The following is a 13071-nucleotide window of genomic DNA, read 5'->3' as shown; positions in this document are numbered from 1 at the left end:
GTGAAGATTAATAAAACACTGTCACATTACTCAGTTATTGACTCATCTAAAAGAGGGACGAAACATACAAGGAACAGTCAAACTCATAGATCGAAAATAAACTGACAACACCATGGCTAAAAAAGAAAAAGACAAACAGACAAATAATAGTACAAAAGACACAACATAGAAAAATAAAGATTTAGCAACACGATTCCCACCAAACATTGAGACTGGTCTCATGTGCTCTGGAAGGGTATGGCCTATCTTTCCTCTCACATTCAACCTTTACACCATATATCACAAATAAAAAAAATCAGGATATGTGAGGTTAACATTATTTAGACAGTCCCCAACGACGTATTAAATACATACATCTTCACACTGGTGACATTTCATCTCAAATTCAAACTTCAAACTTATTATTACCAATAAAGATATAAGGACATGTGAGGTGAACATTAAGTAGACAGTCCCATAACGGCGTATTAAAACATACATCTATACACTGGTGATATTTCATCTCAAATTCAAACTTCACACTATCATTACAAATAAATAAATCAGGTAACGTGAGGTGAACATCAATAAGGCAGTAACCCAACACCACATTTTAACATCTATCTACACACTGATGACATGTCCTATAAAATTGAAACTTCACACCAAATATAACACTTATGATATATGAGGACATGTAATTTGAACATTTATTAGGCAGTAGGTTCACAGCAAAACAATAGAAACATACATCTAAACACTTGTCTACATTACCTCTCATTTTCAAACTTTTCACACCTTATATCACAACTAACTAACATCACACAAAATATCACTGCATACGATTATAGGGATATGTGATAAGGACATTAATTAGACAGTCCCCAAAAACACAGTAAAAACATACATCTAAACACTGATGGTATTTTCTCTCTCACTCAATCTTCACACCAGATAAATCATGTTGGAATATGAAGAAATTTAATGTGAAAATGTATTACACATCTACACAACATTAAAATAGTAACATCCATTTAAAGACTTGTCTACATTATCTCTCGCATTCAAAATTTCAGAACAAATATCACCACTTACTAACTTCACAACAAATATCACCAGTAACTTACTTCACAACAAATATCACCGTTAACTAACTTCACACCAAATATCACCACTTACTTATATACACTTTACATTTTATCTCACAAGCAGAGTTTATACCAAATATACAACTTACGAAAATTGGGATATATGATGAGGAAATTAATAATATAGAAACCCAACAATACAATAAAAACATAAATATATGCATACCAAATATCATCACGTAGAAATATATAAATATATAAAATATTGATTAAACAGTAACCTAAAAACACAACGAAAACACATGTCTACATACGCTCTGATATTCAAACATAACACAATCACCACTAAAACATAAGGATATGTGATGTTAACATTGATTAGACATTAACCTATCAGCACAACAAAAACACATGTATTCACTTGTCTTTATGTCCTCTTACATCTAAACAATACATCTCCAGTTACAAGTATAAGCATATGTGAATTTGACATTAGTAATTAAGACAACAACTCAACAACAATATTTATCGACACACAAGTGTACATTACCTTTCACATTTAAATTTCATACCAAATATCACCACTAAGGAATATTAGAATATGTGATGTTAACATTGATTACACATTACATATTAACCAAAGCAACAAAAACACTTCACTTGCCTACATTTCCTGTCTCATTTAAAGGAAATTTAGCTGTCAGAATCATGTTCATCGATTTGACTCAAATTCGTATATTTGATCTATAACCAGGTGTCCCAATGGGTGGCGCTGCATCAGCAGCATTAGGTGACATAAGAATGTTCGAAATTTTAGAGCATATATTTTCAAAGTATTCACATAGAGACAAAATAGCTTTCTGCGGTAGATATAGAGATGATGGATTCATCTTATTTAACGGTAATAAGAATATAACCAGTTTTGATTCTAATTATATGTGAGGTGTACATTAATGAGACAGTAATCAAACAACACAACAAATACATAAATATTTACCTGTGTCAACATAGCCTATTACTCAATCAAGCTTCACACCAAATATCACCACATAGGAATATAAGATTATGAGATGCAGACATTATTTAGACAGTTACCTTACAACACAACAAAGACAAACATATACACACTTGTCTTCACAAATTAAATTTGGCCAAGTATGTGCCATTGTAATCACAAATAAAACCTGAAGATTCATCATGTTTAAAGCAGATACAGCTTGGATACACCAGTCTTTTACCCCCTCCTTACTAATCAGTACTTTACTATCTTGTCCATCTTTTGATATAACTTTAATTATATGACCGTTACAGTCTATTACGATACTGTTACCATGAGTATCTATACACAGTCCACGTGGTTCTATTAAATCCTGCTTATACTGCCAGATCTGTTTACCTAAGCCACCAACACAATATACTGCTTTACCTTTATAGTCACTATAGATAACTCTTCTATCACAGTAAACAAGATGATACAGGTATGATCCACTCTGAACTTGCATTGACTTCAGTGTATTTCCTTCCAAGTTTATGATGCGTATTTCATTCTTACTCAAACCTACAGCTAGAGAATTATCTGAAAATGATAAACCCAAGCTTTGTTTCCCTAATTTTAAAACTTTGGTAACTGCTTCATTCTCCATATTGAATATATCAATGGCATTCTTAACAGGATAAGTTATTGCAATGTTGTCCTGATTGATATGTGTAACACTGAAGGCTCCATAAGGTATATTTAACTGATTCTGAAGTTTGCCATCTGAAGTAAGTAGGTTAACTCTACCACCCCGTTCCACTACTACAACTCTTCCATCCATCAGACAAATCATGTCAGTAATTACCTTACCTATGTTGATCTCTATCTTTGTCTCAATATTAATTGTCATGTTGTTTATGTTCGATTGTTCTTGTGATTTTACTTGTTCTTTCCTCCTCAAACTTGTTTCTTTATGCAAGTTTATTTCTGTCTTTTCAACTATTGCTTTGCCTAAAGATTCCAATGAAACTAATTTGCTAAGTATCTTTTCGATCTCATCATTTTGCTTCATTTTGATGTCAACTTCTTTGGTCCTCTCATCATCTTCTAGATCTTCAATATAACGTTGACATTGATGTACTTGTTGTTCGATCTGATGTACACCTAGAAATGATTGCAGTTTTGAAGTATTTGATGTTACGGTTTGTAAATTTTCTTTCATCTTCTCTAAGTTTTCCCTTTTCCCTTCAATTTCTGAGATGAAATCAGTTGCTTTTGATTTTTCTTTATTCCAGATGATATCAGTTTCTTGGCATAACGTCTCCTCCAGGTGGTCCAAATGTTTATTTACTTCCTTTCTTATTTCTTTAATTGATTTCTTTATGCCTATGCAATGATTTTCTCCTGTTTGATTGGTTTTTGATTTGTTAGTCACTAATTAGTCAAGAATAGATAAAAAAAAAAGTTTATGTCTGTCTCTAAAATTTCTTTAGATTTTTCAATTTTGGTTTTCTCCACTTCGCTATCTAAACTTGTTATACCATTACATTTTGAATGATTAGTGGAAATACATACATCACAGGATGGCATTAAATGACTGGAACAGTACAAGTGGAGCAGTTGATTATGTTAGTCACATTCCATTTTGATCCCTCTGTTGGAAGGTTAATATTTACTTTTGATATCGATATCACATGATGTTACCGTTTTGTTTTAATATCTTAAAAACAGTCATAGAAGATAGAAACTTCATCAGCAAGACAAGATCTGCAACTGAAATGAATTGTCGATTTCTTTATGAAGTTTTTGCCCTTTAATGATGGTTTTCCCCATCTTCCCCCATTATCTTGAAAACTGTAGGGATAGAAACTTTCAATAGCAAATGATTAGTAAGACAATGACATAATGGCTGCATTGAAATCACCAGTAGACTCTTTATTTGAGTTATTGCCCATTAATGATAGTTTTTAATATTTTCATGCATTTGTTGCCTTTTATTATCTTGAAAACTTAAATATGTAGATATAAAAAATATTTTTCAAAAGGAAAAAATTATCAGCAGGATAAGATCTACAAACATGACAAATATGTTTGCATGACTGAAATAGTCAGTTAACTCTTTAGTCAAATATAGTGTTATTCATATTTTAACTAAAAGTGGTCATTGTTGAATATACAGCTGAGGGACAAAGGCTTTTTATGGCCTCTACTTTAGACCTAAAAGCCATTGGAAAACCCTTTGCCGCAACATACGATCAAAATGTGCCAAGTTTGGACTTGATTCACTGGAAACAAAATATTATGAGATGGCAGCCGAAATAAATTATGCTAACAGTTGATAAAAGTATATGGAAAAAATTGGTCCAAATTAGACGCAAAAACACAGATCGAACACAGTTGTGGGGAAACTTAGTATTTTCTAATGTGAATGGCAAAAAAAAAGTAGTATTATGTATTGATACTAATATCACTACTATTTCTATGTCAAATATATAGTTTTGTAGGCTAATTAAAAAAAAGAACAATAAAATTTTAAGGTCAATTCTAACCCTTTTTTTAACAAGTTTTGTGCTCAAACACTTTTTTGTACAGTATATGACTTTAATAATATAACCATAATGCAGGATTGAGGTGTATATTTTTATGAAGAAAGGCCAACTAAGGCCCACCACAAAAATGCTTTGCCTTTAAAGATTGATATGATATAAACGCTCTATTTGTCTTCAATGTCTCTCGAGTCTCTCAAGAAATTCCCAAACATCAATACATTAAAAAAAAAAGGATACGTTGTTAACTATAGGTATTCAGGTATTCAATATTCCCAAAGAAATTATTTACTGCGGTATAAGGACATTGTCCTATATTATTTATAATTTTTATTCTTTGATTCGATGTTTTACGTCATGCCCGATAACAAATTGAAAACTGTACCTATACGTCTTATTTTAAGTCCAGATTTTTAGTATTCATATTGTTATCTGAGAATTCTTACTGATGGAAATACTACAATAGGGAATAATTTGACAATGCTTGAATTTAGTAGTGTAAACCCCGTGATTATGACCCGTGTATATAGCAAAATTCTAAATACGCCGTTTGGTGGTGCGCCTGTCAGATGCGGAACGTACAGTTTAGGTAATAGGTAACAGGTGAATATACTATTGGTATCGGTGTCGGATTCGACCCGGAACTTGCTAATTATTGGCAATATTAATAATGGTCTGGAGTTGTGTAATTTTTAATCTACACCATTGTCCTATATTAGCTATATATAAAGTTGAATTCTTTGATTTGTTGTTTTTACCCGATGACGGCTGTCAAATTGGACCTCGTTATTTTAGTATTATAAATGTAAACATATATTTTAAAGTGAAGACTTATTTATACAAATACAATAAATTGATAAATTTAAAACACATAATGTTACCTTGATCATAATTTTACTTTCAATAATCGATAATTTTCTAATGTTTACCATGTGTTTACCTCTTGTTTTGAGTCAATACCACTTCATCTGTAAGCATATTTGTCATATTTGTAGATCTTATCTAGTTATCTTAGAAGTTAATTGAGACATGTTTATACCTGATCTAGGTAACCAGTAAACATTTAAATGACTAACGCAGTGTAGATACTAGTCTGTACGCTATCCGGAAGTCGCGATTTTCGAAGCGAGAACTTTTTGGATCACATTTTAAATTTGATGGGTATACTGAATTAAACGGTAAGTTGATCATCTGTACATCGCTTAATAATTAATTCAGCCGACATCGATATTCTCAAATGGTTTAGAATTAAATTCCGCACATTCATTATTCGTATCTTTACCTTAATCAAGAGATTTTCAAGTGCATCACTAAGAAAAATCAGTGGACGAACCTAAAAACAATCTTTTTACCCTCTTAGTGTACAAATTAACGTAAAAACCTGACTTAATTAACTAAATGAAATATATTTCAAGTGGTGGTAAAAGTTTCAACCAGATCTTTGAAGCCAGAAATAAGAAAATTACACTTGTTTGAATTTCTCACTGTACGATCAGTCTCGCTTGTATATTTTGAAACTGTATGATCAGTCTTTATGTCACTGTATTCTAGTGATGATTTCAAAGTTATTTACGATACATTAGAAGGTGGCATTTTTCTAAAAAACACAAATATATTTCAATACATTCACATCCTGAAAACTTATGAAACATGTTTTAGCTTGATGGGATGTACTCGACTTACTACATTAAGTATAAGGATGTTTAAATGTTGCTAAAATAAGAGGAAGGTTTGATGTATACTAGTATATAAGTTTCAGAAATGTCCTCCGTTATACTTAAAATTGTACAAACACACAGATTTAGTTGTTATATAAAAATGCATGTATTTACACACATTCGAGGCCGCACTTTAGCCTTTAATTGATCACAGTTCCTGCGCTTGGTTTAAGATGTAGAGCTGTCTCTTTGACACTCAATTGTACACCACTTTGTCAAGCGGGGGGTTATAGTGATAAAGAAGTCCGTCTTTCCGTTCGACCGTTGGACCAGTACAATATGTTTCGCCGGTTTTGTAAGCGCATCTCCTCATAAACCACGTAATATACATTGGGGGTTCCGGCCATTTTTAAATGGAGAGGGGGTCCAATCCGTCACTGATATAACTATTAATTAATCTTATTCGGTTTCCTTATCATAAATGATAATGACTGTATTGTGCACCGTCTACTTCGAATTTTAGTAAAAAATCTTTTATGGGGTTACTTTATATAAGATACGGACTTGAACATTGCATTATGTGGGGGCACCCATCAGGTATTCCCATCACCTCCTAAACCAATCATTAAAGTTTTCTGAAATTGCTCCATTTTTACTCGATTAATGCTTTATGGACCTTCTATTTCTGTAAACTTACCAAAATTATATCACATGAATTATCCCCCTACGCAAAGCTGTCTTTATCCATTTTTTGTTATTTTAAAAGAGACAAGCTTGATTTATGTTATCATCAATTGGTCAACGGCGGACGGTGTAAATAATCTTTAAAAATTTAAAAGCCAAACAGATAACTGTAACGATACACTATTACAAAGTCCACAAGCGAATCATGTATTACTTTTTAGGCATTTGATTTTAAATAAGACTGATGGAACAAAAATACAATTATTTTGCCATCTAAAAAATGCATCAGAAATATATTTGTATTGTCTGATGATAGTACTTACACGTAATAGTTCCCTGGATAGTTCATAATATCACATATACACGTGTATACCTTCAAATTGCTTTTGTTTTTTCTTCAAAATCACGACTGGTCATACAGTCAAAAAATCTGAAATCGCTTCTAGAATACAGTCAGTTCTAGACTGATCGTACAGTAATTTATTTTGGGATCCTCAAGGAAAACATATTTTTTATGGGAAATACGAATATTCTACTTAAATACGAAAAGAATATTGAAACAGTATATATTTAACTGTAAACTGATGCAAATATTTGCAATAAATGATTATTTGCTTTGTACTACGAGAGCAAACTTGTCCATCGATTTCACTTTTTTCTACCAAGTTGATGTGATGCACACGTATATTTTATATTCTAATGCATGTTTTTGTTACAGTTACTCATATTTATGATGCTATATATACATGAAGATGTTCAAAGCACTTTGTAGATATAGGAGTAAACAAATGATGAGAAAAGTTAACGTAGGCAAAACCGTCCTGTTAGCCAGTTGGAAATCATCGCTTCGAAAATCGCGACTTCCGGATAGCGTACAGAATAGTATCTACACTGTGACTAAGTATCCCTGAGAATATTATACATAATTATGAATTAAACGTGTGCATGATTTTTGGATCTGCTCAGTAGAGTATTTATTTCACTAGTGGTTTTTTTTTAAATGACATTTGATTTAAAAAGCTTGATAAAATTTGCTGATTTCCCAAGTTTAGGCATTACATGTAGGGACATATACTAGTCAATAAAAGAAACGATACATGACTTTTTTCAAATTAAAAATGAAGTTTTCCGTTTATAGGACCTATTTTGAAGGTATTAATATTTATTGACATTGGAAATATAAATCCGTTTAAAAATTATTTTTTTTGCTTTCATGACATATCAATACCACTTCATTTGTGTATCAAATTTACAGTGTGTTGTTTTCATATCTAGAACATTGATTTGAGACGAAAACATTTTTTTTTTATTCTTTTTGCATTTTTTGAGATTTATAAAAAAAAATTTTTATTACAAAAAATTAAAAAAAACAATATTACAACCCATAAGTGACAATATGAACATAACTTGATTAGCATATTGAATTTTGGGAGCGCGAATTTGATGGGATAATCGATTTTGACCTCTGACGTGAACTTGAATGTGATGTTGTTATATCTCTCACGCAGCAATCAAGCATTAAAACTTGAACGAGTGACGAGATTTAATTATGTCTTTCCTCCTTTCCGTGGAAAGACCTATTGATTTTGTTCTGATTATGCCCAATTTTGAGCTCACCTGGCCCAAAGGGCCAAGTGAGCTTTTCTCATCACTTTGCGTCCGGTGTCCGGCGTCGTCCGTCGTCGTCCGTCATCGTTGTCGTCCGTCGTCGTTAACTTTTACAAAAATCTTCTCCTCTAAAACTACTGGGCCATATTTAACCAAACTTGGCCACAATCATCATTGGGGTATCTAGTTTAAAATTTGTGTCCGGTGACCCGGTCAACCAACCAAGATGGCCGCCATGGCTAAAAATAGAACATAGGGGTAAAATGCAGTTTTTGGCTTATAACTCAAAAACCAAAGCATTTAGAGCAAATTGTTTATCATGTCAAGATCTATCTACCCTGAAAATTTCAGATGAATCGAACAACCGGTTGTTGGGTTGCTGCCTCTGAATTGGTAATTTTAAGGAAATTTTGCTGTTTTTAGTTATTATCTTGAATAATATTATAGATAGAGATAAACTGTTAACAGCAATAATGTTCATCAAAGTAAGATTTACAAATAAGTCAACACGACCGATATGGTCAGTTGACCCCTTTAGGAGTAATTGCCTTTTATAGTCAATTTTTAACCATTTTTCGTAAATCTTAGTAATCTTTTACAAAAATCTTCTCCTCTGAAACTACGTTGCCAAATTAAACCAAACTTGGCCTCAATCATCATTGGGGTAGTTAGTTAAAAAATTGTGTCCGTTGATCCGGTCAACCAACCAAGATGGCCGCTATGGCTAAAAATAGAACATTGGGGTAAAATGCAGTTTTTGGCTTATAACTCAAAAACCAAAGCATTTAGAGCAAATCTGACATGAGTTAAATTGTTTATCAGGTCAAGATCTATCTGCCCAGTCATTTTCAGATGAATTGGTCACCCCGTAGTTGGGTTGCTGCCCCTGAATTCGTAATTTTAAGGAAATTTTGCTGTTTTTGGTTAATATCTTGAATTATATTATAGATAGAGATAAACAGTAAACAGCAATAATGTTCAGCAAAGTAAGATTTACAAATAAGTCAAACGACCAAAATGATCAGTTGACCCCTTTAGGAGTTATTGCCCTTTATAGTCAATTTTGAACCATTTTTCGTAAATCTTAGTAATCTTTTACAAAAATCTTCTCCTCTGAAACTAGGTGGCAAAATTTAACCAAACTTGGCCACAATCATCATTGGGGTATCTTGTTTAAAAATTGTGTCCGGTGACTTGGTCAACTATTCAAGATGGCCGCCACGGCTAAAAATAGAACATAGGGGTAAAATGCAGTTTTTGGCTTAAAACTGAAAACCCAAAGCATCAAGAGCAAATCTGAAAAGGGTAAAATTGTTTATCAGGTCCAGATCTTTCTGCCCTGAAAATTTCAGATGAATCGAAACAAACCGTTGTTGGGTTGCTGCCCCTGAATTGGTAATTTTAAAGAAATTTTGCTCTTTTTGGTTATTATCTTGAATAATATTATAGATAGAGATAAACAGTAAACAGCAATAATGTTCAGTAAAGTAAGATTTACAAATAAGTCAACACGACCGATATGGTCAGTTGACCCCTTTAGAAGTTACTGCCCTTTATAGTCAATTTTCAACATTTTTCATAAATTTTTGTAGATTTTTCGAAAATATTTTCCACTGTAATTACTGGGCCAAGTTCATTATACATAGAGATAATTGTAGCAACAAGAATTTTCAGTAAAGTAAGATCTACAAACACATTACCATCATCAAAACACAATTTTGTTATGAATTTATCTGTGTACATTGTTTAATATGCACATAGACCAAGGTGAGCGACACAGGCTCTTGAGAGCCTCTAGTTTTTCTTGCACTGTATTTTTGTTTCCAAAGATGTCGCTTAGTTTTTTTGCATATGATATTATACAGTCTTTACGCTTTTGAAACTGGCCCTGTTTAACGGAATACTTTCTTTTGTAAAAGTTATCTCCCCAAACACTGTTTTTCTTGTTATGAGATCTCCTTCGCAAACGTAAAAGAAAGCAATAAATTTAGAATTAATGTATTTTTCCAAATTGCCCGTTATATCCTCAGAATGTTACGTTTCATTTCAACTGAAGCGCTACGAAGACTCCAAATGAGAGTTATTTCCCCTTTTGTATTCGATATAAGTGATATTCATTTCTAACTGGAAAACCATAAGTGATAGAGTCCTAGGGTCTTTTGATTTGAGGTCCTTGGTGAAAAAAAAATGAAAATTAGGTCAAGGTCAAAGTTCATGATCATACATATATTATAAATTTTGAATTTGGCTTATTTGCACTTATTTTCAAAAACCGTTTAAGAATTCGACAAATTAATCTAACTAAATTGTTAGTTGCGACATGTCGTAACAAATAAATGTTTGATTACGAAGGTAGGTTGACCGTAAAAGAGAGTTTTTTTCCCTTTTTATATTCAAATGTACATGTATGGTGGTATGACTGATTTATCAAGTATGATAACCATCATGGGTAATTTGATTTAAGGTCCTTGGTTTATGACCTTGAAATTGAGATCAAAGTTGAATCTGATGTTCTATATTTTGACCTCTGCCTTAAAGGGGCACTACCTGTCAAATTCAGGGTCACCGATTTGACTCAAATTCCCATATTTGATTTATAACCATGTAAAACATTTATCCAAACTATCAAAACTCTAAAATAAATAGTTTACAGAGCATGGGGTAGATAATATATAGGTTCGTTTCGTGTGTATTTTAGTCCAGACGAAATCTAATTACCTATCGATTTGACCTCAGATGACCATATAAGCGATGTAAACATAAATAAAGACATGACTAGATTAAACAAAACATGCAATTGAATTTTTATAGGTCTGTTTGATTTTATTTTATAGATTAAAAATAGATGTTTCTCATTGTTTTTAACCGTATAAGAATGATTTTATGTGCATCGAATTAGTAATCAAATGATTTGACGTAGTTTCACTTTCATTGTTGACATTCTTTTTCTTTAAATAACCAGTACACGTACAATGCATGCGTTGTCAATCTCTAGCTAGGGGTTAAATTGAAGTTCACATCAATACGGATTTAAAGAGGTCAACTCATTCACTTGCAAGTGAATTACTAATTATCAATGTGTCTTAGCGTAATTTGACAAAATTGAACCTTTTTGGCTGCAAAAAGCAAATTGTTATTTCACTATTTCACTTTCATTATTGATTGAACAGAAAAAAATCAAACTTTAGATTTTTTATATATCTCGTAGCTAGTGCCCCTTTAACTTCATATTTGAACACGATAAACCCATGAGACCTTTTTCATTTGGTTGCAATTTACATGACCTTGAAAATCCAATCGGAAATGACTTTTCGTAGACAGGAATAAGCTTCGTTTTGTAATTATTTGATGTAAAAGTATACAGAATCAAATATTTTTGGAATCAGTGTCAAGTAAACTATCAAATAATACTGGAAGTGACATTTTTCAGACCGGAAATAACAAATTATCTCCCTTATTTTAAACCAAATTGTATAGAAACCATATATTTTTAATCAGTGTTCATTAAGGTATCATTTGACACTGGAAATGACATATCAAAACGAATCGCAAGAAGTGGAAAGACCTTCAATTGTTATCTGAACAATTGGTTAGAGAACAATTGGTTTTTGATTAGGTACTTCCACTTTTCGTGGAAAGACCATTTGTTTTTCTTCTGATTAATTTTTTTCATCTGCCGTAAGAGATGCTTTTTTGTCTTACAACATATCGAATGGATTTTTAACCAATGATGTTGTACAGTAATGGGGGTTTCAAAACTCACCCTGTGTCACCGAACACTTGTTCTTATAGAAGTTATCTCCCCGTGTTCCCTTTTTCTTGTTATCGCTTTATCTCTAAAACCGTAAAAGATTTTAGCCAACTGTTTTCACCAAATTGTTTGTCTACTCTTAAGAATGATTTGGTTAATTTTGACTTGAGTGAATTGGTAATTTTAAGGACATTTTGCTGTTTTTGGTTATTATCTTGAATATTATTACAGATAGAGATAAACTGTAAAAAGCAATAATGTTCAGCAAAGTAAGATTTACAAATAAGTCAACATGACCAAAATGGTCAGGTGACCCCTTTAGGAGTTATTGCCCTTTATAGTCAATTTTTAACCATTTTTCGTAAATCTTAGTAATCTTTTAGAATAATCATCTCCTCTGAAACTACGTTGCCAAATTTAACCAAACTTGGCCACAATCATCATTGGGGTATCTTGTTTAAAACATGTGTCTAGTAAATCGGCCAACCAACCAAGATGGCCGCCATGGCTAAAATAAAACATAGGGGTAAAATGCAGTTTTTGGCTTATAACTCAAAAACCAAAGTATTTAGAGCAAATCTGACAAGAAGTCTAAATGTTAGGCGATGGACTTCAAAAGAAGATCCAACCTTCTGATTTTTTATTAGCCAGCTCATGCTCTTCGCGACGTTTCATTTGATTGTTTTGGACGTGAACTGAAATCAGGAACGCCACGCAAATAAAGAGAAATGCCATAAGAAGAATCGGCTTGTAAAGAAATATATCATATTAATTTTGTTAT

The 13071-nt window shown here is 32.3% G+C and overlaps 1 protein-coding gene across 1 annotated transcript; it reads right to left on the bottom strand.

The window, feature by feature from the left end:
- Positions 1-2158: 2158 nt before the first annotated feature.
- LOC139490072 (uncharacterized) lies at positions 2159-3265 on the bottom strand. The gene has a single exon (XM_071276924.1). The coding sequence runs from the start codon at positions 3263-3265 to the stop codon at positions 2159-2161; it is 1107 nt and encodes a 368-aa protein (XP_071133025.1).
- Positions 3266-13071: the final 9806 nt, after the last annotated feature.

Source organism: Mytilus edulis, chromosome 9, assembly GCF_963676685.1.
Source record: "Mytilus edulis chromosome 9, xbMytEdul2.2, whole genome shotgun sequence".
NCBI classification, from domain to species: Eukaryota; Metazoa; Mollusca; class Bivalvia; order Mytilida; family Mytilidae; genus Mytilus; species Mytilus edulis.
Note: the sequence above shows the minus strand (reverse complement) of the source record. Positions and strands in the feature narration are given on the sequence as shown.